The 27,802-nt window shown below is 43.8% G+C and overlaps 3 protein-coding genes across 10 annotated transcripts; 2 read left to right on the top strand and 1 right to left on the bottom strand.

The window, feature by feature from the left end:
* Window positions 1–2,776: 2,776 nt before the first annotated feature.
* LOC117589565 lies at window positions 2,777–3,749 on the bottom strand. 2 transcript variants are annotated; one of them, XM_034281614.1, is made up of 2 exons: window positions 3,641–3,749; window positions 2,777–3,208 (listed from the first exon to the last, which is right to left on the bottom strand). In XM_034281614.1, the coding sequence occupies exon 2, from the start codon at window positions 3,192–3,194 to the stop codon at window positions 2,994–2,996; it is 201 nt and encodes a 66-aa protein (XP_034137505.1). In that variant the 5' UTR covers window positions 3,195–3,208; window positions 3,641–3,749; the 3' UTR covers window positions 2,777–2,993. The 2 variants fall into 2 exon arrangements, with proteins under 2 accessions (XP_034137505.1, XP_034137506.1); XM_034281615.1 differs by lacking the exon at window positions 3,641–3,749 and adding an exon at window positions 3,309–3,555.
* On the top strand, window positions 3,009–27,802 carry LOC117589564 (E3 ubiquitin-protein ligase RNF181 homolog). Of its 7 annotated transcripts, XM_034281612.1 has the most exons (5): window positions 3,009–3,013; window positions 8,553–8,559; window positions 16,290–16,294; window positions 27,195–27,509; window positions 27,577–27,802. In XM_034281612.1, the coding sequence occupies exons 4-5, from the start codon at window positions 27,207–27,209 to the stop codon at window positions 27,709–27,711; spliced, it is 438 nt and encodes a 145-aa protein (XP_034137503.1). In that variant the 5' UTR covers window positions 3,009–3,013; window positions 8,553–8,559; window positions 16,290–16,294; window positions 27,195–27,206; the 3' UTR covers window positions 27,712–27,802. The 7 variants fall into 7 exon arrangements, 6 of the variants coding, with proteins under 6 accessions (XP_034137503.1, XP_034137501.1, XP_034137504.1 ...); XM_034281610.1 differs by lacking the exons at window positions 3,009–3,013; window positions 8,553–8,559; window positions 16,290–16,294 and adding exons at window positions 9,773–10,267; window positions 13,409–13,426 and having other exon boundaries at window positions 27,205–27,509; XM_034281613.1 differs by lacking the exons at window positions 3,009–3,013; window positions 8,553–8,559; window positions 16,290–16,294 and adding exons at window positions 9,773–10,267; window positions 13,409–13,426.
* Window positions 16,638–17,177, top strand: LOC117589894 (microtubule-associated protein RP/EB family member 1-like). The gene has a single exon (XM_034282164.1). It carries the CDS (start codon window positions 16,638–16,640, stop codon window positions 17,175–17,177), a length of 540 nt encoding a protein of 179 aa, XP_034138055.1.

Here is a 27,802-nt window from a genome sequence, read left to right as displayed (position 1 = left end):
GAGAAAAAAACGAAAAAGCGAGAAGGAGGGGGGGGGGGGGAGAGAAAGAAAAGAGGCTTTTTTTTTAACACAAAAAAAAGGGGGGGGGGGGGGGGGGGGGGGGGGTATGGCGACCACTGAAGCTTCTCCACCTTCGTCTCGATTTTCGGCAATACACAAAAGTTCGAAGTGCTGCGCTCAACGACTAAATCAAACAAAGGCAAACACACTGAGCGAAAAAGAAGATGGAAATAAGGAAATAAAAGAAATAAAATAATTGTATAAATTTGCTTTTTAATACTGAATTTTTTAGCTGCATTAAAAGTACATGCCTGGACTTACCTTTCTGCCAGTGCAGCGCCTGCGACACACGCACACACTTCTTCTGGACAATTAAAGATCAGGTTGAACGCGCGGGGGGGTGCTGTGTTGTCCTCTGCTATGCTGTAGGTGTGACTGTGCCGACTTCGATTGCGGTTTGGGGTGGCCTCACCGCAGTGTAAATCCCACATTTGGCGGCAGCAGCTGCACGGCCGTATGCAACGGTCGCAGTGCAAACAGTTCGATGCGACCAGGGCAGGGACGACGACTAATGCCTTAATTTATGGTCACCAGATAAACACGAAATGATTTAAGGTCTCAGGCTGCAACTCCAACTGCAACTCCAACTCCAACCCCTCCACCTCGCACAAGTGTGTCCACTAAAATGCAATTACTTAAACGAAGCGCAACGAACAATGCCACAATCGGCTATAAATGTTCGATTCTCTTTTTTTTTTTTTTTTGCTTTTTTTGCTTTGCAAGTGGAAATGTTTGATGAGCTCGCGCCACCTAATAAAATTGTAAAACACGAACATTTTATTGGTTTGGCAACTCCCACCAAACTTCTTTAGCTATGTGTATCCAGCTCCTTAGTTGCTTTTGGGGCAACTTGTCGCTTTTATTGAACCCAACACGAGGGGGGACAACTTGAGCTAAGTGAATTTTTACGCCACCCCGAGCGCAGGCCGCGTGCTGCTGGCACACAAAACAAAATAGAGACAGAAACACACCAAAAGGGGAAGGCTAAGATTTTGAGAACGGAGTCTTAGATGCACTTTTAAAGAAAACAAAATGATTGCTAGAAAAACTGAGGTTTTTGTGTGCGGTACTTTAGAATATAATAATAATTTTTATAATTTTCGCAACTTCTTTGCCTTTTTGCTGCAAATATTTCCTCAAAGTCGGAACACCCTTTGCAAGTGTATAAAAAAGATGAGCAGCAGCCACAGCCACATTCAGCCACGAACTTGCTGCCTTCCTCCTGCTCCTCTTGCAGCAGCTGCCGAACGTATTTTTAAACTAATTTTCCAACTGGGAGCATTTCGATGGCATTTAACGTGCCAGCCATCAAGCGGGGCGGGACTAAGCTGGCCATGGGGAAAGAACTGAAACCGAAGATAGAGCAGCAACAGCAGCAACAGCAGCAACAGGAGCTGGGACTGGTGTCCATTTTGCAGCCGTGTGGCTAGTTGGGCCGTAAATTATTTTAGCGTTTCAATTTGGCCAGAAGGGTGACACCAGCCATTCGCTATAATAAAGTATAAATACATAGATAGAGAGACATCTGCCAGAAAGTTGCCCGAATCTAAAGTTGGCTAATTCGATTTGATTTGCCTTTTAGTAGCGACATTTCGGGGGAGTTTTAATGTTTAGCTAAAATAAAATGTGTACCACTTAATTGGAATAAAAACTTTCCTTCAACGTGCCAAATGTTGCCTCAATAAACACCTCTTAAAACTAATTTTCCTCTCATTTAATTCTGTTAATACTTCAAATATTCCATTCACATTAAAAACTTCAAATTCTCACTCCTTATACACTGTTTAATTTGCTAATTCATAACTAAATAAATTCCTCTTAATTACGAGTATTATCCATTTTGAGCTCATTAAAGTGGCTCTGGCACTGGCCATTTGGACTGGTTTTAAGCCGGAACTATTTAATTTTTGCTTATTACCTTGGACGTCTCTTGGTCGTCTCCCAGCAGTTTACCACTCGCCGTCAGGTGTATGAAAATGTCATTTATTAGCGCATCTCGTCCTGCCGCTGAGGGCCATCAAAAACCGCCGTGCAGCGCTAAATTTTGCAGGTCGTGAAAGGAAACGTCAGCGAAGATGCATAGCCAAGTTTTTGGTGAAATTTATGACCCCACGCCGTAAGCAAGCAACAACAGATGCACACACCCACACATATGTAGCCATGCATGAACAGACATCACGTTCCCACTTTAAGCTCCATTTTAAGGTGCTCGCCAGGAGCTCATCAAACATTTTATTACTCGGCCAGGGGACAAATTTCTTGTAGCTTTCCATTAAAAGCACACAATTTAATGTGATAGAGATGGGCAAAAGGGAGTCGGAAAAATTAATAATATACAACATTTAAAGGTCAATAAATATAAATTTATGTAAATTGCTAAACGATAAGAAAGCCGAGTGTAGAGTTTCGTGGAGACCGCTCTGCCAGAGCTCTCAGAGAGTTGTAACAGCGCGCGTTTACATCGATCGATAACAGCGAGCGCTTACATCCATCGCTAACAGCATGCTCAACAGTTTACAGTGCGGGAGCCTGTAAATCGCATGTCTGTTAAACACTATAAAATATGAATTTAAACATTGCACAGCTTTTGCTTTAAAATTGAGCCTTTTATATTAAAGTAAAACTAGGTAAAAATGCACAATTGCGGAATTGCAAGCAATTAATACTTATTATATGTATGATGAATGCTTAACCTTAATGGCACGTACCACAAATACAGAAATTTACATAATGACTTTAACCGCTATATAATATAATGTAAGTACATCTATTCTTAGTATTAATATGGCAAATCAGAACTATATAAATATTAATTTACCACATTTCACAGCATTTCAAGCAAACTCAGAATGAAAGATAAGAACCGACCCCCCCAGTTTGGCGATAAGTCCAGTTTAATGAATGAGTCACATTCAGCCGAACCGTTCCGTTTGTCAAAAGACCTCAACTTGCAGTACTACAGACGCGTGGGCGCGCGAGAGCAGCAGACGATGCTCCCCTCTCACCCTTGAGCGGTGACACTCGCGTACACTCAGCCAGCAGTAGTAGAAGTGAACGAGCAGCAGGGACACGAAGATTGGTGCACCGACCAAGTACACCATGCTGATTTGGTTATCTCTTATGTTGAGTTCCATGGTGAAGGCCGAAGCTAAAAGAGTACAAATAAATTCCATGAATGTAAACATTGACGTGAAACTATGACGGAAGGCTGTATGTAAAATCATGAGATTATTAGTTAACTCAATTACTTATTGCAGGCCACGACTGGCTTGGTAGAAATCAAACTTAGATCTAAAATATGAATTCATCCAGCTGCCAGCTCCAGACGCTAGCTACCAGCTGCTGCAGCGCTGCTCGCCGCTCTCCATCATTTCAGGCAGCGCTGCCAGTCGCTCTTCATCAATTCGGTCAAAGCTTCCAGACGCACTCCTTCATTTTGGACTGCGCTGCTCCACCGCGTTCCTTCACTGCGAGCAGCGCTGCCCGCCGCTCGTGTAGACTTTCGTTCGGATCAGTGGATGCTGACGCCAAAATATAATTTGCTCTTTAGAATCTTCCACTGATTATTCCATTTCCCTACCGTTCTTTAAGTTAGCCTCTCAACAGCTAAAATTCCGTACTCCTAGCTTAGTAAACCTCAGCGAGATTATTCGTGTGCGCCAGCTTGGTGTTGACAATGTGCTGACAGCCCGGGCTGACCGATAGACGTGACAGCGGCTGTGGTCGTTGCTGCCGATTTCCCGATCGAAGCCGACGACGCTCGCGTATGAACCGATGGCAAAAATAACAGTAGCCGCACAGCGTTAACACGAAGATCGCGCCAAAGAGCAGCAGCAACCAGGGACTTAAGTTTGATCGGTGATAATTGTGTGCGAACAAGCGGAAAATCAGCGACCAATCCATGACGAAACCGATGCTCGACTTACCAGCGCACAAACGCAACTAAAACGGAGCGAGAACGGGGATTCTGTTTGCGGTCACAAGTAAATAAATATTTATCGCTTACGAATGTGTAGTATATATTTAAGATCCCGTATGCATAACATAATTTCGCACAAGCACAGCTTGAATGAGTCATGTAAAGCGCTGAATCCCCAATGGCATTATCATACTTACATTTTTTTTTTTTGCTTGTGTGATTCCCGCGCTGTGAGTCTGCTGCTGCTGCTGCTGTTGCTGCTGCTGCTGCTGCTACTGCTGTTGCTGCTGCTGCTGCTGCTGCTGCTGCTGCTGCTGCTGCTGCTGCTGCTACTGCTGTTGCTGCTGCTGCTGCTGCTGCTGCTGCTGCTGCTGCTGTTGCTTCTGATGATGACGTGTTGCCAGGGGAGTTGAGACTTGGGATTGGCAAACAAAACAACTGCAGCTAGGGTCCTGGCTCCTGCTTGGGACGCAACTCAATTCAAACTTTTGAAATTGTGCGTCGCCACGTTCACTGCCACTGACGTTTGATGCTTTATGGATGGAGTAGAAAAAAAACTACAGTCTACAGACTGGAGGAGAGATATGTGCCAAATCCCAGCGACAACAACAGCAGCGCCGTGCCACCTCATATGATGAGCAAAGTTTTGTTTTAATTTAAAATTTGGCCGCAGCAAAATAGTTTCCCCTTTTTTTCTCTGGGAGTGGCCAATGGGGCACGGAACTTAAAGATGCCGCAAATATTCGAGCACAATAAACGAAACTCAACTCAATTGAATATTCGGTTAGCCAGAAAGCAAAAATAAGTTGCAGTTTTGGTGCATTGAAAATCCTTTTGTGTTGCTTCAAATTCTTTCTGTGAAATAAAATTGTTTCTGGCCAGTTGTGAAAGCGGAAAACCAGCAACAACGCACACTGAATGGTTATTTCTCATTCAATTTCGCAGGTGTTTGACTCCATGGCAGGAGCAGCAGCAGCAGCAGCAGCCTTCACATCGCGGAATGGGGCAGCCTTTGTACGTGTTTGTGTTCAGTTTTCGGTTGCCATTTAAGCGGATTTTCAAATGCATTCAAAAGCGGGCAAAAATCCAGCAGGCATCCGCTGACATGTTTGGTTTACGCTGCTCCCCTGAATGGCTAAACAGGCCACCGAGCATGGGGATAAGCACAGAAAGTCGTTGTAAAGATGACATGGCGGCTGATTGATTGAGTGTGGCCACAGATCGCTCTCAGATGTTCTTTAAGATATACTTGAAATATTTCTCTTCTTTAAGCCCGTGTAAAAGCCCGCATCGAATATTACAGCTTGATGTTTGGTTTTGCTTTTTGTGTGAGCCTAAGCCTTAATCCAGCTGCGGCACTGCCTTAACCACCCCACACACTGCCTTACCCACCGACTGCTTGGGCAAACGTGTTGCATACTTTGCGGCGGCAGCTGCCATTTGTTTGCCTTCTGCCTTTCCGCATTTTATGGCGCCACAGCCACAGCTTGTTGATGATGCTCGCGATAATGATGGTTGCCCACAGACACATTATCCTGTCCCACCCTTGCTATCCGCACGCCTCTTTACACCTTGTTTCACCTAAGTTTCGTGTGTGTGAAATTAATTAAAACTTTCGCTGCTTAAGCTTAAGGCAAATTGCACAAAAGTCAAGTGCAAGCACACAAGCTGCCGCCTGTGTTGCCACAGTTGTAAGTGACAACATAAATCACAAATAGTTGGCCCCTCTGCCCGTCTGTCATCGAAGGCTAACAGCAGACAGGACACGCGTTCGCTTTCACGGGACTTACTTAGGCAGAGGCCAACCTCAAAGGAGAACTCCAATCCAGAATTACTTTAAAGCCGCTTCCCAAGTGAGTGCCACACCCGTGTAAGCAATCCAATGCCCGAGTCGAGTTGAGTTGTTGCTTGCTTGCTGCTCTCCTTTTGGTTGCTTTGCAGCCCTTTGGCAGTTTGCTTGTGGATGCTGCATATTTATGGCATGCCACAAACGTTTATCTAAACTACATAAAGCAATAAAAGTGAAAAGTCAAATAACTGCACGCCGCTGCTCCACTCGAACTTGCCTCAAACTTGTTGCCCCTTGCTGCCCCTCCATTTGCCACTGTTGCTCTTTCGGGTCTTGTCTGCTGAAACAGATGCCACGGCGTGGGGCAGCCTGGGTGCTGTTTCTCTGTCCTTTGGGGGAAGCTGCCGACAAGCCCCCCATGATGAGTCTGGTTATGGTTTTGGTTTCTGGTTGCGTTCTTCCACCGGCCAAAGGGTGTATCAGTTATTTGCGTCATTTCTGCACCCTTTGGGCATTTATTTTCAATCATTTTACCTCCAAGAACTTCCCTTCTGTGTGCACTGCATCCTGCAGCGCATTGGCATAGTCGTTGCGACGGGCTTTATGTATCTGTTTACACTTACAAGCTGCCAGCTGCCTGAACTGTCTCAGTGGCAGTGGCACTGGGGGCACACTGGATCACTGGCTGTAGGTGGAACAATCGTCGAATGTCATGCACGTTCCGCCTGCTGGCGCTCCTTTTAATCCTTTTGCCAATGCACTGAGACTGCATTCCGAGTTTGATTTCACACGCGAGCACAAAAACAATAATATTATGCCACAAACACAAACACAAACACACGGACGCTGGCAACGAACATGGCCCATGTAATCACACTTGAGCTGCAAACACACGGGGCAGGGTGGCACAGCCACTGCCACTGCCACAGCCACTGCGATTGCGATTGCGATTGCGAAACTTCATTATATGTCCGTTGGCAGACAGCAGGAGCCAACAGGAACGTGGAAGCTGCTGCTGGGGGCCAATACTTTTCCGTTTCCGTTGCCGTTTCTGTTTCTATTTCTGGCTCGTTTCGGCTTTGTTCTCGGGGCTCTGGCCCCGCACTGGCATTGAGCTTGAAAATGTGTGTTTATTTTCGCCAGGCAGCCAGGCAGCCAGGAGCTGGTGTAGCCAAGTGCTGCCATAAAATCGCTGAATCCATCCACGAGGCAAAACAAGCTGCCGATGCCGATGCCGATGCCAAACCCAAAACCCAAAACCCATTCGCATCATCATTCCCGTCTCGAGGCAATTGTTGTGCATGTTTTTTCGCTATCTAGACTTGGGCGGGCTGTAAGGGGAATGCTAATGCCAAATGCCAAATGCCAATGCCAATGCCGAGTGCCGAGTGCCATAAGTGCACCTCAGGTGCAGGTGGTGGTGGTGGGACTCAGTTCTGGGCTGATGACATTTGCCGGAGTATTTCTCAACTTGAAATTAAATTTCCACTGTGCGACGTGTGCGGCAACATCGAGTGGTCCTCAGCGTTTCGAGTCACGCACTCATTTGCGGGCATTGCCCAATATATCAAAGCACTCAAACTGATTGGTCCAGGAGAGGCTCCTCAGCATCATCATTATCTGTCCCATGCGTTGCAGCGGCACGTTCCACACAGAATGCAACGCAGAACTTCTTGCTGTTTGTTTGTGCCCACAACGTCAACGTCTCAGCCACAAGCCATGTCCTTGGCCAATTATCTGGCTCTTCTCTTTTTTCTTTGCAAGCGATTGGCGCGGCTGCAGCTCGAATGGCAGACAAAGCAAGTGCTGATGGGCCACGGTTATGAATTTCCACTTGATCCGTTTTGGCATGCAAGAAACGAGAGAGAGAAAGTGTGAGGTGCAGACATGGTGTGCACTTTTTCAGCTACTCTTTTCACGCGCAAGTTGCCAAGGGAAAGGCTCATTCACACAGCTATGATCTACGATCATAATCGATAGTTATCGAGCATTAAAGTCACTCAATGCAACCCTGCAACTAATCACACAATTTGCATCCACGATGCTCCATCATCGTGTGTCCTCCACAAATACTTGTAATACCCTCTGCCGTGCCAGGGATTATGCCGCACTCTCAGCTTTTGCATAACTTGCGAGTGGGTAGGGGGATGTCGCACCAGTGGCTGGCTTTTAATTACATGCACCGCTCTGTTGGTTTTCATCTGCTGCAGGCGACAGGCAATGCATACAGACAAGAATGTGCACCCATGTTGCCACCACGTGCTGCCACATTGGTTGCGTGCGCACGTAACTCAAATGCCAAACACCTGCAGTTAACACGTTCGCAGGGTAAACAGATCCATCCGCCATCCATCCTGTGCAAGCGACTACCCCGAGTCCGTGTCTGTAGCCGTAGCCGTGTCCGTAGCCGTGTCCGTGTCCGTGTCTGTTGCAGCAGACGGACAAAGCAGCGTTAAAACTGCACTTAAGTCAAACTTGCCAGACAAGTGCCGAGCTGAGCTGAGCTGAGCTGAGTGCTGGCTGAGTGGGTGGGGTTAGGGTGTGTGTTTGGCAGACACAACTAAAACAGCAACTAGCTGCACGGCTCGCTGACGTGGTCCTTTTACGAGCGCCCTTCGGTTGTAAAATTTCATTAGGAGCTAAACGGTTTTTCCCTCTGCCCCAGCGGTGGGCACTGCTTAGCCTCCTACTCCTACGCCACTACTTAGGACAGACTCTGCCTCCGCCTCTGGCCTTCGTTGGATGAGGCTTTCTTATGCTAATTCCTGGCGCTTGGACACTTAGTTGATTGGTTTTTGTCGTCGTCAGCGTTGACTGATTGGATTTTGGTCATTTGCGTCAGTCGGCCGGTTGTGCTGGACACCACCACCCACCACCCACCACCCACACTCTTCGATCAAAGACAATATGAGAGCAAAATGAGTAACGGCATTTCTAGTGCTGGCTCCAGGCCATGAAGTAGCTATAAGGAACTCGTTGCTTCTGCTTATAGTCAGTGCTCGTTTGCTTGTCGACGCCGAAATTTGGTTGCGGACAACATTTTTTTTCAAATTTGTTCATGTGGCAAACTTTTACATATTAAATTATGAAACAATTATTAAGCCCTTTCTGCTGACGAGACCTCCTTATATAGTTTCTTCATGCTCCAGGCTCATCTGTCCCTCTCTCTCTCTCTCTCTCTCTTTAGGCAAAGAGAGAGCGCTCTCCCGCAAACTTTGATGATGTGCATGTGTGTGTGTGCAAGATCCGCTTGCATGCATACGCTTGTTTACGGTTAAATTGTCTTTGCTTCGATATTGCATGTTCGAATGTATGTTTCTACTCCCTAACATGTACCCATTTATTTCTGTACCTAAATCGCAGTTCGTACCTCGCTGTGCTTGTCAAGGGCGTACAGCGGCCTCTGTGGCCTTGACCTAGACCTAAACGACATTACATAGCATTACCAGGGAGGGTGGGGCAGTGAAGGTTGCTGTAACATTCCATTAACAGCGTAAGCAGCTTACAGCCAGAGAGCTTTTAATGTGAGTTGTAAGGGGGGAAAAGGGACAGAAGGCATCCGAGAAAGTTTTGCACGCCAATTATGATAAGTGAAGTGATAACTGTGAAGCAGCTTTACCCACATTTTATCTCTTACATTTAATTCATCTGTCAAACTTACCTAAAACATAATACCTGAATATCTACGATCTTGCTGAGCTTTTATGTACATATGTGTGTGCAGATTTGTACCATTCCACTAAATTCAAATTCCCCGCCCAAACTAAATTTGTCTTCATGTTAACAGTCTTCTCGCACCAGCATCTAACTTCATCTCCCTCTCCAATAAGCTGTTGATAAACAATGAGAACGAAATGGTCATGAAACACGGCCAACAAAAGTATTTTCATGCCGTCATATGACGTCTAAATTGTATTGTAGGTATATCTGCAGTATATTTCACAAACTTTTTCATACATTCCGGTATATTTCAGAGAATCCGACGGTATATTTTATCGATAAATCCGCGGTCACACTGAGAGTTTTCGGTTTGTTGTGCATCGAATTTGAGATATTTTTTGGCCAACGAAAATTTATCCATCAATTGTGCAGGCCGCATTGATTTCGTGGACGACGCTTTCGGACTCTTCGAGTGCATCTTCGCCAGCGCAGCAGCAGAACAGCAGCCCAGCCCCTCCCTTGTTCTTGTACCCTTCGGCGAAGACCGCAAAAAGCAACAACGAAAAACGTTTCGTCACGCTGAACTCAGACCTCGGCCCGCTACTGTGCAGTGGAATTTTTTCGTGTCAAACCAGCGAAATAATATTACGGGGCTTTAACTGCGTCCGTATAACGTATCTGGAGCGGTGAAAAAATCAATCAAAGCGGTGCAGTGGAGCCAAGGAGCTGAGAGGAGGAGAGTGAGTGCATCAGTCTGAGGAAGAAAAATCGCTGTGCCCGTTCCCTCTGCCTATTGGTTTTTCATCGATTTTGCCGACTGTGCGGCAAAGGGAAAACAGGTTGGTTTTACTCTCTTTCTCCCTCCCCCTCTTGTCTTTCTCCATATCCTACATGATTTTTTCGCTTTTTTATGCATATTTCTCATTTGAATCTCCGTAACTGGTTCTAGCTAAGTGCCGCTGCTTATTCTTTGTTGTGTAGTTCTTCTCTCCCTCTCTCTTTGTTTTATTTGGTTGTGTATTGTACGAAAATACCGGCTTGCTTGTTGTCATCTGTGCGGCGAGAGCAACCACAGAGAGCTTTATCGAGAGAGAGAGAGAGAGAGAGGGTGACTCAGTGAATATGCTTGTAGTTGTGTGAGGTTATGCGTGTCACCTCACCGTTTGGAATTGGAACACGCGCGTGTGGTACTGGGACACACTGGCGTCCAGCAACATTACGCCGGCACACCCTCGGACTGATTGAATTGCTGCATTTCTCTTAATTGATACGAACTTCAAATGGACGACGATGCTACCCAGCGCTCACCAACTAGCCCCAATTAGCGGCTTTTCTGCTGCTTTCCACCCATTTCTCTGGATTGTGGGTGCAGCAACGAAAGAGAGCAAGAGCAGTGCAGCTGTCCCGCCGGCCCCAGCCCAGCTGTTCTTTCCAATTCCCGCGCAATTTGCATTTTCAATTGCAGGCGACAGCCAGCAAAGAAGAGAGTGTGAGAGAGAGACAAATACATTATGCAATACGCATTCATTTAGCGTGTTATCATTTTTTATTGCCGCTGCTGTAACCATAGTTACTGTCGGAACACATCACTAAGGTTAATTTTCACACACCAATTCCTGAAGGTTAACAATAATTCCAGTTTGGGCTTTGGGTGATTCAATTGAATTTCGGTCTCACCAAATGGTTTCAAAAGCTTATGCGGTGGATCACTCCCATAATCCTGGGTAGCTCGTCACGTGAACCAATCTCTTAATCCTCTCTCATCATAAACAGTTACCTTAAGTGGAAAGGGAACTGTTCCATTGAGGGGAGCTTTTGCCAGTACGCAAAATTTCTCTTATTTCTCTTTCTCAATTTCTCTTATTTTCTACGTGTAAGTTTTAAAGTTACATTGGAAAATTTCCTAAAATGAAATTTTAAGTATCTTACAATCTTGACATCAATACGTTAATTGTCAGATAATTATTACACCAGTAAACAACAACACATGGCAAAACAATAATTAATAACAAAATATTATTTGCGAAAATGTTAAACAGTATTTAAAAAAGGGAGAAATTAGAGCTGATTTTTAATTCGTAATTTTGTATGTTTTTATTGGCAATAAATTGCCACTGATTGTATTAAATATTTCGTTACCACACCTATGAACACATGGCTGAATCCTAATTGCCAAAGAATTTCACAAGTAGGCCGCATGCCACAGTCGCGTGGCTGTACCTTGCCATAACCGCTAAAATCGATAACAATGGAATGGGATGCAGGGTGGACAGGGGAGTCTTGCTAATTCAATTGATCAACGGAGGGGGGTTGGGAGCTTAAAGCGGAGTGGCAATCATAATGGAATAATCGTGCCATTTACACCTGTGGCCTGTACAAAGTGGCAATTGGCAATTTACGTTTCTAATTAGTTGCATCCGTGGCGCGTGCAATTTATGCTCGGAATGCGCCTATTGGCAATTGTTTAGATAGTTGTCGCCGACCATTTGCCCCGTCACATTGTGCGAACCACGTGCAATGGTCGCCCCTTCCTAATTGCCGATTGCTGTCACCGAAGTACAGTTTGCATCATTTATTGATTTGCATTTGCATATTGTTGTCATCTTATGACCAGGCAAGTCCCCCCGGCTCTACGTTTAGTCATGCCTAAATATAATAACACTTAAAATTGCATTAATTCGATTAAAGATTGCGATAAGATTAATTCCTAATGGAAGGCAAACACTGAGGGAATCACAGCAGATACAGGGACCAGAGATTCGAATATTTACTCTAAGATTTAAATTGAATTTGCAACCAATAATTGTTCATACCTAAATTTGAGCAGGAAAATAAAATATTAAATGTAAATATATTTCAAATATAACATAAATGTATTTAGTATTTAAAAGAAATATATTTCATATTTAATTCAATTACATTCCCTTGCAAATTGAATAAATAATTATATTAATGTCAAAGTCTTTGCCAGCATTTACTGCCATGAAATCCTTCCTGTTCTCTGCCTTCCCAGTGCCTCAAAATATCTCTCTTTTGCTCTTTTGGCTTTAATAATATTTGCACAACATACTTGAATAATTTCGTTTAATTTGTGCCCATCCTGTGTCCGATGTCGTAGGATGGGTCGGGCCGTATGGGCTCTGTCATAAATTTAAGCGCAATTTGTTTGTCTTGCATGTCATTTTATTGTCCACAAAGATTTCATATTTTTTAATAAGCCCTCTCCGTTTTGTTATTATTTATTCTCGTTTAATGCCGGTTGGAAAATATTTTTAATGGGTTTTACAGCACGTGCCGTGTCGTCTGTATTTGTGTTGTGTTGTGTTGAGTCTGTTATCATGAAGTATTTATTATTGTTGTTTGAATTATAGAATATTTTGCAACATAACATGACAGATTATTGAAGTCTGCAGCTGCAGCCAAAACTCTGCCCCATTGAGTCTGCAAATATTGCAGCAAATTTCTGGTGTGTGAAAATTTGTTAAAAATTGCAGAGGAACATTTCCCACAACTTGCCCTATTAATTGATAAAAATATACTTATTTATGTTGTCATACGCCTAATTGGTTGCAACAGGTGCCACACGAGCACCGCTGCATTTTTTTGTTGCCACTTTTGGCATAGAAAATTGGTGGCCATCTCGATGTCGATGCCGCCGTGTGTCGGTGGCCATAGGCTGCTCATAATTTATATGCAAGCGGGATAAGTTTTATATTTATTGGCCAGAAGATAAGTCTTGAGACTCATTTATTTTTGGCCTGCTCCCGCATCGAATATAAAAATAAATTATTTCCACATTTACAAATCAAAATTTATGTGCTCTAATTATTTATCTTCTCTTTATCGTTTATATATATTTTCCCGATCTCTTACATGTCGAATATTTTATGGAAATTATCGCGCAAATTTCGATTGGCCTTATTTACATTTTTAGCTGAATATTCCCATGGTTCTAAAGTTTTCTATATTTATCTTTACAGATTTTGAAGCATTCTCTGGTAAGTAGCAGAAGATTCCTCAAGTAATGAAAGTAGATTCCATAAATTTGAATTACAATTAAAATTACAAACATTACTGGCTTCCCATAAGCGTAGATTCCCAAGAGCTGCTCAGGGTTTAGGTAGAATAATATTTCCATATTCCCATGTTCTTTACTGCTCGATAAAACCTTTTTCCAGAACCATCTTTAATCTATTTATACCTCCTGTTTTTCCTTTGTTTTCTTTCAATTTTACTAACCACACCTTTCTCATACTTTAATCAGGATTTCTTTGCAGTTCATGGCATATCAAAGGGTAACTTTTAATTGAGTTTAAATTTGAAAATATTAAAAATTCTATTGATGGGCAGATCAAAATAGCTAATAATAATAATTCAACTCTGGGAGTACAGCAAATTCTTTGGATTGCATTTTCTGCCGATTTTCTCATGATTTTGTAACTTTAATAATTAATTTTAAATGTAAATCTCAAGCCAATTATTTGTATATTTTGTTTTACTTTTGAATTCCATAATATCATCAAGTGTGCTGCTAAGCTGCTCTGTGAGAGAGCGCGCGTGGCAGTTAATTGTTCTCCAGGCAGATTTGTTCCGTTGTTCAATTTCTAAAGAATAAATTAATCCAAAACCAGATTAAAAGACTTGCACAAAATAATTCCCCGTAATCAGTTTGTAAAGCAAATTGTAGTATTTATAGGAAAAATGTAAATTCAACACTAATTAGTCATCGGTATGTGGGAATATTCTAAAGTCATCAAAAGAACACGCTTCAATGGGATCGTATCGGATCGGGAACGGGACGGGACGGGACGGAAACGCTGTCGCTGCCAGACGACGAAACGCATTAAACTAAATTGCAATGCACAAAAGTCCAATCTAAATGTTGATCTAAAATCGAAATTAAATTGAGATAGGAACTGGCTGGGTGCGGGCAGGGGGAGGAGTATCTGTTGGGTCACGTTCTGCTCGGCGCTAATCGCTCAATTTGGCTCACTGCTAGCACGCGGAAATGAGTGGGAGGGCACACAGAGACAGCGTACAGTGGGGCTAATGCTAATTAAATTTCGCTAGTCGCTATACACTGGGGGCCACGGTGCGGCGCCGCCCTCAGACTTAATTTGTTTGCATGCTCGGTAGAGCGGAAAAACAACAACAAATTGACATAATAATGATCATGTTTGAGGATAGTCAACAGTCAGCAGCAGCATCATCATGATCATGATCATGATCATCATCCCCCACCCCCCCGCTCAGGCAACGGAATTGTGTTGGGTCTGCTGACAGACAGGCATTTAGTTCGCGCTCTCGCTCTCTCTCTCTCTTTCTCCCCCTCTCTTTGTGTCTTTTCTGTTGTTCAATTTGTATTCTGACTTTGAACTTGTGTTGTTGTTTGCTTGTAATTTACCGTTTCTGCAGAGGAGACCCTCCACTGTCCGTCGCAGGTTGAAGGGCTGGCTGATCGACAGAGCTCCTTCCTCCCCCATGCAACGTGACGTTTAACGTTTTAAATTTAGCCACAAAAACAAACAACAACAAAAGATCGCGCAGAGAGAAAGAAACCAAAAGGAGAACCAACGTATAACTGGACTTCCCATTCAGTGCTTAATATGGACCGACATTTCAATTGCGATTGCTATTTTTAGGCATTGTCATCTGTGTGGGGGCTTAACGATTATTTTGCATATTGAGGGAAAGAGATCTGAACGTTGTACGTGCCCCGTTTGTGTGTGATTTGTGGCAAGGTTAACCTGTATTGCATAACAAATATTGCATAATTGAGATGTGATGTTGTCGAGTGGCAAACTCGGGAATTGCTGCTAAATGTTATGGGCCATCCAAGCCATTAACCGTTTTTAAAAATGTTTCCAAATCAACTGAAATCTTGAATAATTATCATATTTGTCAAACATTTACTTCCTGCACGTTTTACGTAGACATGCTGCAGCTCATTGACCCTGCATAACATTTTGCCTTCAAGAATATTGATTTATTTATTGTGTTGTGTTTTGCAAACATTTTGCGAGTGCAAAAGACCCAAGCGTCCTTGCCTTGACAGCTAGAAAGATCCCATGAAATCTTGACCAGCAAATTGAACTGAACATTTGAGCATATGGCAAGTAATGCATATTTGCTTTTGTTTATGCAAAATGTAGGTATAGAGTTTCATGAACCTCAACGAAATACTTATTTTTGATGGATCGCAAGGGTAGAATATGTTAATGATGTGTGCCATTTGGGAACTCAAGGCTGTTTTAGCTATATTTTTGACACGATTCTACAGCGATTTGATGGGTTTTTTTTGTCCCATAGTTAACTGAAACTCGCTTCTAAAATTCTTAGCTCTCATTTTTACCATCACAGCGCTGTACATTCTGCTTGTAGTTTTGCTCCATCCAAAAATTTGTCAAAAGCCAACGAGTGGATGGCTGATGGAAATTTTGGATGTGCACGAAACCCTCAACCTTTGGCCCGTCCGCCCACACCATACCGCACACGTGTCATATAACATTGGGCGCTAATTAAATACCGGAGGGGGGCTTTTCGGTCTTTTGTGTGTCAAATATTTTTGAGGGCGTTCGATCACTTGACTCGTGTTGCCGGTGCGCATAAAAAGTAAACTCCTACGTAGATACAGCTACAGATTTGCACAGCCTGACAAATATCACACATTTTTCGAGTATTCGCTTTTGTGTTGGCTTGGATACAAAATAAATCCGCCCCTCGGCAACAAAAAAAAATGAAAGCAACTTGAACTATAAACAAGAATTTAAAAATAAACTTCCTCTAATTGTTAAAATAATATAAACATGAGTTAAATGCGCAGGCCGTGCCATGAGTAAAAAGTTGAGTACTGTGGCTAAGAAAACGTGGGTTAATGTGGCATGAGCTAGGGTTAAGGTTTACCAGGCGACTCCCTCTCTAGTCGCAATAATGCTACTAGTTACAAAAATAAATTAATATCAAATATTTCTTTGTGTAATTTTGGCTAAAAAGAATCTTTTTCATATGAAATTTCCATTTGGAATTCATTAAAAAAAAAAAAAAAAAATCAACCAGAAATAAAGTATTTAAGGCGTCAAATGTCAAATAAAGTGTTGGCAGTTCTTAAATCTATTTTGAAACATTAGACAGAAGCGACAAAATTTCTGGGAAAATAGCCAAATATTTTGTTAGATTTCCAAAATTAGCTAAACAAAGAGGTGCAGAACCATGCAGAACGTGTACCACACCCGGAACTCGCAGCCTTCGCAGAATCTATCGCGCAAGGAGCTCATCAAGTGGGTGAATGAGACCCTAAACATTGAGGTCAAGCAGCTGGAGGCTTTGGGTTCGGGTGCAGAATACTGTCTGTTATTTAACCGACTGCGCCCTGGCATCATAAACCTGAAGAAGGTGAAATATGGTTCAAGGCCACAATCGGACTACCAGTCAAACCTAATCTTGCTGCAGCACGCGCTGCAGAAGGTGGGCGTGGAAAAGGACATTCAGATAGGCAGAATGAGCGTGGGTGGCCATCGGGAGAACTTGGATTTTGCGCAGTGGTTCAAAAAGTTGTACGATCGAAATGTACAGCTGCAGGATGCAGTCTTTGAGAATGTCTCGGAGCCGAGCAAACGCTCGTCCAGTAGTACGCTTGTTCCCTCGCAGAGATGGGTAGTTCCCTCATCGATCCACAGTCAGAAATCAATGTTCCACCTGCCTCGAAACCATCAGCGTAACTTCGTTTGTGTATGTGGATTCGATAACTAAATAAATCAATCGAAAATGTAACTAAATTCTAGCCGCATTTTGGATACATTTTAGAGGATCGGAACTGGAACCCTGCGAATGTGCAAATAAAGTTCGTTTGCCAGCCCCAACGAATTCTCCTCAATTTGAAATCAAAGTCAATCACTCATTCCTATTACTTAATGGGGGGACAGCCGAGCTTTAGCCATAAAGCAGCCGCCGAAACCTATACGGATACAGTTACAGATAGAGCCAGAGATACAGATACAAATACAAATACAAACATAGACAGGGACTTACTACTACTAACTAACTAACGCCAACGCCAACGCGTCCGACATTATGGAGGCGGCAAAATTTCGCACATTTTGCACAGGTTCCGCCGCGATCGCCACCGTTGCCCTTGCCGTCGCTATGGATCGTTATGGCTGTTATTGTTGCTGTTTTCGTCGTGCTCCGCCATTTGTAGAGCTCATTTAATTTTTATTGTTGTTTATTGCTTAACGAAAAAAAAATACAAAAAAAAAAACAGAAAATGTTCATTTTAAATGTTTGATTACAACGATTTGTGAAGTTCAGTCGAAATTGTGATTTGCGCGCTGGAGGAGCGACCGACCGCCGCCGTCCGTCGTTCGCCGTTCGATCGTTGGAGCAATGCGATTTTGAATTGCATTCAAATCGAATCTCGATCCCCAAGCGTGCGACATACTTACAATCAAACGCAATCGCAAGTTGATAGCCGCTGGGCAGGACGCCGGTCCTCAAGTGTCCCTCAAGTGTTGAAGCAAAAAAAACTAAAGAAATCTCAAAACTCACAAACGGGAACGTAAAATATTTAAATTTGAAAACTCTGAAGTGTGTGCACGACAAAATGCAGCTACTCAATTTTATGTGCCTCAAACAAAGTGGGTTTGATTTATTTCTAAAAAATTTCACACAAAATTGCCGCACAAATTTCCGTTTTGTGACTAAACTAATTTGAATTTAATGTTATCGCCAAAAGACTCTTATTTATTTCTCATATGACCCGCATTTGTCATGTTATAAGCCAAAAATGTGCACAGCAAATAGTCAAATTAATGATCCCCTGCTTATAGATAGATTTTTCATTTAGGCGTATAAATTAGTGGAGAGTGTGTGGAGTACCAAGAGTTGTGGGCCGGGCCCGTTTAGCGAAATTGGTGGAAAGACTCGAAGGTGACTGACGTTGATTTATAAGTATCCCAAACTTAGGATAATTTCATTTTGAAATTATTGCTGTGCTCCGATAATAAAAGTGTCGCAAAGAAATTGAACATGCGCTGAAATATTTCACAAAAATTATGTAAATAAATCAAATGGCAAGCTAGAAAAAACGATGGAATATAAAAACTAAAATGAGTGCCACAAATTTGAATAATTTATTTAAATTAAATTTATTTATTTCCCAGCACTCGTCTTCATTTTACTTTAACGAGCGTCATAGATTTAATTAACTGCAAAAGAAGAAAACACAATTATTTTCCATTGGTCCAAAACTTATCGAAGTAGATTTTTGAGTGTCGAATATTTATGCTGCATGCATTTGATTGATCGTTGAAATAATGTAAAATGTAGTCGTAATTCACTTACAAAATGCATTAATCAATGTCAGTGCTTAAATCTGTGCTGATAGTCAATTATTCTTCCACATGAAAACTGCTGAAAAGAAGTCTCGCAAGCAGTCAAAAGCAGAGAGAGATCCCCTAATCCAAACAAAACAGACACTGGGCCACTTGGCACGACACTGAACTCATCGAATACATATGGTATGAGTGTAATATGCAATGCAAATTGTGTCAACAATTAATATTGTATGATTATTGTATGCAACTGCCATGCCATGCAAAGTTCAACCAACTGCAGAGCGACAAGCAGCTCGTTAAAGTGTCAATAAAAATGCATTATTTGCCTTAAAATGAATTACAATAAATAATAATAAATGAAACAAATATATCGTTTTGTATACAATTTATTTCGTTTCATCTTCCCTAATGAAGCTGTCGAATATTTTTGTAAATGAAAATCCCAAATGTCTTTTTTTTATAGTTTTCCCTAATTTAAGGGCCATCAATTAGCCCAGGTGTCTGTTTTATTAGATTTTCCAAGTTAAGTTGCTTAAATTATTTGCTTTAAGTAGTTATAAAATAAATTTATGGGCGAGAGCTTTGAAGTGTTTTCCGCTAATGAGACAAGTGGATCAAGTAGATATGAATAGCCTGCTCATTTTGGTAGATTGTTCCAGTTTGATGGGAATTACTTTCGCTACTAAAAAGCTATAAATGTCTGTTTAAATAATCGCAGAATGTGTTGCTGTGGAAAAATCATAAATCATCCGCTAGCGTTCCGTTCATTTGTCTCAGTGTATAATCTTCTCTTCTATTGTGTGCTTTTCTCTGCTACTGTTACTTGCCCTTTATCTTCTCATTCAAACACTGTACTCATATTGGTGAGAGAGTGCATAGTGGTCTCGCTCAGAGAGGATCGAAGGAGCGCGTTCCAGCAAAGAGCGAGTGAGGGAATAGCTTGCAAACACTTCTCCGCAAACAAAAAAGCTTCACCTGAAAACCAATTACACATCAACACAAAGAAGAGTATTCATTTGTCGACTTGTCTGCTTTCTTTTCCCTTTTCATTCCGTTTTCTACTCACGCACACAAGCATAGTATCTACGCATAGCGCTGACGACGATCACCTTTTCCAGCCCCCAGCCTCATCCTTCTCTCAGCACACACCACCCCTGTGGATACGCTGCCATGGCCGAACTGCATTGGAAATGATATGCAAACAGCAGACGATCTATAAATAGAGCCGCCACGCAAAAATGGGAAATGCGTGTGTGTGTTCGTTTGTGTGTGTCTGACTGCGTGTTGTGTGCGAATTTTATTTTTATAAGTCTTCGGGTCCAACGATGGCGCATTTTCATGCATAGCAGAAAAGAATTTCACGCCATGGCCAATGCAGACTACTGATCCTATAATTTCTATACAAACAGAATACATACAACATAGTCTGAAGATACATATCAAAATATACGACTAAGTTTATCTGTATGTCTGTACCCATGCATAAATTATACAGATACATCTATCTATGTATATTTCCATATGGCTGGTGTCTGACTTTCCCCATTTTGAGATCTACTCTACGGGCTTGTGAATGCAATTTACAAATTTTCCATGATGGCTTTACGAACGTATTTTTCGGGCTTCCCTCAACACGTCCCCACCACAACCCTCACCACATCCGCACCACCCTAATGGAACAATTAGTATATTATATCCAACCCACAGAGAGAGATAACCAAGTGGAAGGGACAGTGAGATTGGACTCGGGCTGGAATCCATTTGGGGTTTTGGGTGCGGTATAGAAAATACGTCAGTTGTCTTGTCTCTATGCTCTACTCTTTTTGGACTTTTTATTGTTGCTAATTGTTCCCGTTTGCTGTTGCTGGAAACGTTTTTCACTTATCGTGCGCGTCAGAGCTGATAAAATCTGAGTACACAAAAAAAGTGGAAAGAATAAACCAAACGAGAAGAGAAAATAAAACCCTGTGAAAGTTAAACTTGTCAATGGGAATGAAAGTCACATTTTGTGATAGAAAAAATTTCAATATCGTATGCAACAACTGAATCACAAGCCAAGAAACTATTTGCAAAAAGAGAAAAACTGTTTTCGCATATAAATACAGTTAAAAGGAAATTGTATTTGATTAGAGATTTTATTTTAATTTTAGTTTTAATATTCCGAATTTAAAACAAGGAAATTGTTTACCACTTTTTAAATCAGTTGAAAAAGCACTTGATTCTACCCACTGTGCGGACTGTGCACTTCTTTGCTCTCACTCGCTCGCTCGCTCGCTCTTTCTCTTTCGGTTTCTCTCTCACTCTTCTTCGCTTAGTCTCTTTTGCTATGCCAAACGGCAACACAAGCTCCGCACCACCCCTTGCCGTAACCGTTGTTGCTGTTGATATTTGCTCAATACATTTATTTTTGTATTTTCTAACGAATGCTTGTTGTTGCTTTTGCACCATGCCTGCTGCCCCCGCTGTCCGTTGTGGTGGCCCTCTCTGCCAATCAGGCCGTTGGCGCACTTGTTACGCGTCGCCGTCGCTGACGTTGGTCGACGTTAGCGTTGCTGCCGCTCGAGCAAAAGCACAGTTGTTGCGCGGCGTTGGATGAAAACGCGTCGAAATCGCGTGAAACGAGCGACAGAACGAACGAAACGGCAGCACCCGAAGAAGACGAGGAAATCGCGCGCGTGCGTCGAGAAGGAGGCACAAGAAGCAGAAGAGGAGGCAAAGAACAACACCAGAAACACAATGTAACGGTTTCTTCATAATTTTGCGTAAATTGTTTTGATTTCTTTTGCGTGAAATCAATAAAAACCGAAATGAAAATTTATTGAACTATCCGCAAGTGTGTGAAAGTTTTTGTGTGTGTGTGATGATGAAACGAAATCAATTTTTTTCCACTTTATGTACGTGGTCGTGTGACAACGCAGACTTGTGCTTATCATTTGCACATGATCGTGTGACTGCACCGCGCTCGCTCCCTCTCTATCTCTTTTGGTGTGCTGTGCTCTCTGCCCACCATCCCTCATTTGGTCTGTCGCTTCTCCTTTGGCTCCACGCCATCTCTTCCTAAGAATGTCCATGTTGGAAGTTTAATGATTTTCGCATAAAGTTTGCCCCAGAAGGTTTTTATATGTCAAAATATTGTCAGAAACTCTGGTCGGGAAACATTTATACCAAAAAAAACTCAACAAATCATCCACTCAAAAAAATTATGAGAACGACAACTGATGATTGTACATGCCTTAGAGAGCGATCGATGTGCAAGGGTATCAAATGCTTCGAACAGCAAACCCTTGGTAGCCTGATGTTTAGGTTTTGATATTGATTTATTTTGACATTTTCTAGGCGCCTCTTTGGCAACGTTTTACTTAGAAATATTTGTATTTGTCTTTGCTTAAATTAGCAGCCACAGGTCCCGCTTCAGTCCGCACCACTCCCTCGCATATGCCTAATGACTGTTGCCAAGTGTTTTGTTTTTGTTTTGTTGGGTCTGCGCCGGTTTTAGAGGCGTTTCCTGTACTCTACGTCTTCGACGCCGTTTCCCTTTTTCTGTCGTTTTGTTTGTTGTGTAAACATTTTTTGTATGCCTCTGCTTCGCATTTTATTTTATTTGAGTTTCGCATTAGAATCGACGGTCCCCAAAAAGTGTTAAATTGTGAAATTCAGTTAACCCAAAAAATATATAATGTGTACATGGATGCATATGTTTGTATGTAGTATCTATGTATAATAACAATTGCTGTTTGCCTAGCTGATTTCGGTTTTAATTAAGTGCCAGGCCCGGACCCAGACCCCGGCCACATGACACGTCCGATAACTGGAGGCTCTTTATCGCCTTGTCATAGATATCTTCTTGGAATTTTAGTTGCAGTAATTTGCTACCCATTGTAATTTGAGTAGGGGATATCTATGCATAGTAATATTTTAGGTGAAATAGAATATCGGAGGAATCCACTACGTGGTCTTGGAAAATAATTTTAATCGAAAGACTGAAATTTTCGGTGAGAGTGATCTGTTTTCTTTTCACATTAAAGGTACATATATCCAATGTGCAGGTATTGTATAGTCGAAATAAATGGACTTTCATCCAAGTTTCATCGTACATGTTTCGGGGCAGGTCTTATCTCAAGTTTTGATTACATTATGGTACCACGGAGTAGTACACTCCAGCGACTAAGTGGAACAATATCATTATTATGAACATTTTAGCTGAAAGCTAATTACGGTTTCCACACGTTACTGTTGTTGTTGCTGCTGCTGCTGCTATTTATAGCTCAATGCGGTCATTGGTCCCGCGCTCACCTCCTCCCGCTCTCCGACATTCGCTACATTCATTGCGAGTAAAATGCTTTTTATGCTGCATGGAGCAGCAGAGAGATAGCAAGAGCGAGCAAAAGAGAGCACGATCGGCCAAGCAAACAGTCGTGGGCCAGAATAATATGCACACTGCAGCGTCTATTCATAAAACGAAAACCTTATCAGCGAAACGTGGAAAAATTTAGCATAACAGCGGTTGACCGATGGGTGGTGTGCTAGAGGGGTGCAGGAACTGCCAGTACGACATGTGTTGGGAGTAAAAATGTTATTTATTGTGGCAAAACAATTAAAATATCAACAAATATTGATAGTTTTAAACTTTTAAATGTTGTATAAATATTTGCAATTTTGTACAAGATTATATGTTAAATTTTAAGTATTTTGTATAGGGTTGTGGCTATTAAGACCTCTCTTAGATTATCCACTGAATCATCCCTTGCCTAACCACATTTAGATGGTGACTAAGACGATCAATCCATGGAATGGGCACTGAATAATACTACCCCAACCCACCACAGATAAAATATATTTACCATTGAAACTTTTCGGAAACAAAATCCAAATTTCAACCAATTTCGGCTTCTCTTTCGCGCTTTCTCGCTTTCTCGCTCTTTTCTCTCACATTTTATTCCTCCCGTGAAACGTAACGGAAATAGAGCTCGGTTCATCTTTGTAGACTTGTTGTTTGTTTTTGTATGACGATAACCCTAAAAGGCATGGCCCAAAACTTTACCCGAAATCTACTCTTTGCTCTATTGCAGAGGTTGCGCACATCGCCAACAACAACAACCAGAGCCAGAGCAAAGCAGCAACTTCGGCAGCAAACGAATCAAATCAATTATTTGGTTGCTTTGCCAAGAAGGAGAAGCGCCAGCAAGAGGAGCGGGAAGAGCAAGAGAAGCCACAGCCAGCAGCCAGAGAAAGTTCCCACTCGGGCAGCTACAACGTGCAGCAGCAGCAGAAGCGTTTGTCCAGCGTGAGCTTAGCAGGAGGACATCCCGCGATCTATCGGCAGCAGGACGAGGAATTCCATCCCAGACAGGAGCAGGCTGCACCTAAGAGAGACAGTTTTGTGGTGTGCAAGCAACCGCAAGCGAGAGCCAGGCATCCACAGCAGCGTTCGCAGAGCCAACCGGCGATATCACAGCAGCCCCGCAGACGTCCAGGAACACCGCCACCGCACGCCGCCGGCACAGCCAAGAGCATGACCTCCATACCCGCCACCCTGTCCAGCAACAATGTGGCCGCCGCTGGAGCGGCCAATGTGCCCGAGAAGCAGCCGTGGCCCAACTCCAAGGATGACTACGAGCTGCGCGACGTCATCGGTGTGGGTGCAACGGCGGTGGTGCATGGCGCCTACTGCATACCGCGCAACGAGAAGTGCGCCATCAAGCGTATCAATCTGGAGAAGTGGAACACCTCGATGGACGAGCTGCTCAAGGAGATCCAGGCGATGTCGTCGTGCAATCACGAGAATGTCGTCACCTATCACACATCGTTCGTGGTGCGCGAGGAGCTGTGGCTGGTGCTGCGCCTGCTCGAGGGCGGCTCGCTGCTGGACATCATCAAGCACAAGATGCGAACGTCCAACTGCAAGCAGGGCGTCTTCGATGAGGCCACCATTGCCACGGTGCTGAAGGAGGTGCTCAAGGGCCTCGAGTATTTCCACTCCAACGGGCAGATTCATCGCGACATCAAGGCGGGCAACATCCTCATCGGCGACGATGGCACCATCCAAATCGCTGACTTTGGTGTGAGCGCCTGGCTGGCCACGGGCCGGGATTTGTCGCGCCAAAAGGTGCGGCACACTTTCGTGGGCACACCCTGCTGGATGGCCCCGGAGGTGATGGAGCAGGATCATGGCTATGATTTCAAGGCGGACATTTGGTCGTTTGGCATTACGGCCATTGAGATGGCCACCGGAACGGCGCCGTATCACAAGTATCCGCCAATGAAGGTGCTCATGCTGACGCTGCAGAACGATCCGCCCACATTGGACACGGGCGCCGATGATAAGGATCAGTACAAGGCCTATGGCAAGACATTCCGCAAGATGATCGTCGAGTGCCTCCAGAAGGAGCCCTCGAAACGGCCCACTGCCAGCGAGCTGCTGAAGCATGCGTTCTTCAAGAAGGCCAAGGATCGCAAGTACCTCACCCAGACACTGCTCCAGTCCGGTCCCAGCATGGAGACGCGCGTCCACAAGGCGGCCAAGCGGCAGCCGGGTGCCTCCGGTCGCCTGCATCGCACCGTCACCGGTGAGTGGGTGTGGTCCAGCGAGGAGGAGGACAATGGCGGCACCAGCGGCGGACGCAAGCATCCCTCTTCGGACTCTGATTCGGAGGATCGACCGATGAATCGGTTGGAGCGTGCCGACTCCTCAGACAGCGATCGAGAGGATCCCTCGCCCGAGATTACGCACAGCGTCTCCTCGACGACTGTGACGCCAGGAACGGGACAGAATGCTGCCGCTGCTGCCGCCGCTGCCAGCACTCAGGAGGTAACCGCCGGCGTGGCCCAGATGCCCCTGCCCAGTGAAGAGCGAGGGGGCGAGGAGGCACCGCCCGTCAATCTGGTGCTGCGCATGCGCAATCTACGCCGCGAACTGCACGACATACGCTTCGAGTTTATGGTGGGCAAGGACACGGCCGAGGGCATTGCCACGGAGCTGGTGGATGCCGGTTTAGTGGACGCACTGGACACACAGCCAATGGCCCAGCATTTGGACCAGCTGATAGCACAGTGTGCGACCATGAAGACGATCACGTTCCAGCTGAGTTCGGGCGTCCAGCCCGGCGAGGTGCCCGACGAGCGTTCGCTGGTGGGCTATGCGCAGATATCCATCACAGACTAGAACGAGGATGGGCTGTCCGGCGGCCCAGTGCCTTAAATGCAGCTCTAAACCTAACAGCTCTCCCTCACACACACACACACACAATCCTCGCCACAAGCACCAGCACTACCCTCCCCCTTAGGCCAGTGGGCTGCAAGCAGGAGTGGAAAGAACCCGGAAACGGAAATGGAAACGGAATGTGGCCGTTTTGCTGCTTTTAGCACTAGACTAGAACTAACTGTAAATGCTAGTGATAGATGTTAATGCGAGCCGATCGTTTTACTATAGAAATTTATCAATGTATCGTATATGCCCCGCTCCCCTCTCTCTCTTCTATATGTATTTCCAATGCGCATTGTAATTACTCCATGTGTAGCCTATCCCACTCTCTGCTGTAATTCAAGAATCGTGTACTTATTCGTTTTCGTTTCGTTCGTTTTTAAGTAGCGCGCTCCACCCCCCACCCTACCCCCGCTCTGTATATAAATCTGTTTTCGATTAGCACCGCCCACCCACCCACACAAAGGCGCCTCTAATTTATTCTCTAGCAATCGTAAACTTTACTTTTTAAAGCCTAGCGCCTAAGTCTTTTGTTTTTTTGTTTTTACTCTTCCCCCCGCTCCACTCTCGTACTCTATGCTACGAATTCTGCAAGCTGTCTACCCCCTTACCCTGTAGTTGTTAAGCCTGCAACGAGATGCAACATTAAACTGTAAGAGAAAACAACCAGTAAGGGCGCCCCTGGAGGAGCAACCAAAACCAACCCAACACAGGGCATGGTACAGTTGTGTCTGCCTATTCTTAGTTTTTACTTTATATAATTCAAGCTCTGTAACTACGATGAAGTAATACCGTAAAGTAAAGCCCCAAAGTAATTTTAGAACACTGATGAATATTATTTAAAAAGAAAATCACACAAAAAAAAAAACAAGAAACGAAAAAGGAAATTTTTAATTTTGTGTTTTTATTCGGTCTTTTATCTGTACCCTGGGCAGCTCCCAAACAAACAAAAAACAACTTATAACTATGATAGTGCCGTAGTATATCCATAGGGAAGAGAAGCCAGTATATGCCTGTAACTTTAGACTTTATAAATTTTAAATTGTTGATGCGAGAAGAATCGATGAAAATAAATCTTACAATTACAAATTAAACATTTTAAATGCAATGGACCTCTTAGATACTTAACAATTAAATCGAGAGAGGGAGAGAGAGAGAGAGAGAGAGAAATTTGAAATAAACATTTTGCATTTGGTTCCCTGAGTTTCTGCTGTCAAACTCTCATCACATCAGTTTTTTGCAGCCATGTCCGACTACTTTGAGGAGCTGGGCCACACGCCCACCGGCCCGCAGGGTGCCAATGATTACGAGCGGCACCATCGACGCCTGCAGGTGCTGGCCATTATGAATGGCATCGACATTGAGATAGAAGTGCCGGAGGCCTCCAAGCGTGCCATTGCCGCACTGCCCGTGCACACGGTGCTGGAGTCCGAGTTGGGTGGCGATCTGGAGTGTGCGGTGTGCATGGAGCCAGCCCAGTTGGGTGATGTGTACAAGATTTTGCCATGCAAGCACGAGTTCCACGAGAACTGCATACTGCCGTGTAAGGTAAATAAACGTAAACATTTTGGGTGTGCAATTTTGTGTCGAACTCATGCCATGCCTCAAACCACAGGGCAACACGTGTCCGCTGTGCCGCTACGAGCTGGAGACCGACGATGCGGTCTATGAGGAGTTGCGCCACTACAAGCAGGACGAGCCCAATCGTCGTGATCGTCATGATCATCTCATGGATTCCATGTTTGGCTAAAGGAGGAAGGGAACACGCTGCTGCGGCATTTACACGAGAAAAATTATCATTTGGTTTTCGGGAATTATATTAAAAATTATGCAAAGTGGTA

This window comes from Drosophila guanche, unplaced genomic scaffold, assembly GCF_900245975.1.
Source record: "Drosophila guanche unplaced genomic scaffold, DGUA_6, whole genome shotgun sequence".
In the NCBI taxonomy this organism is placed as follows: domain Eukaryota; kingdom Metazoa; phylum Arthropoda; class Insecta; order Diptera; family Drosophilidae; genus Drosophila; species Drosophila guanche.
Note: the sequence above shows the minus strand (reverse complement) of the source record. Positions and strands in the feature narration are given on the sequence as shown.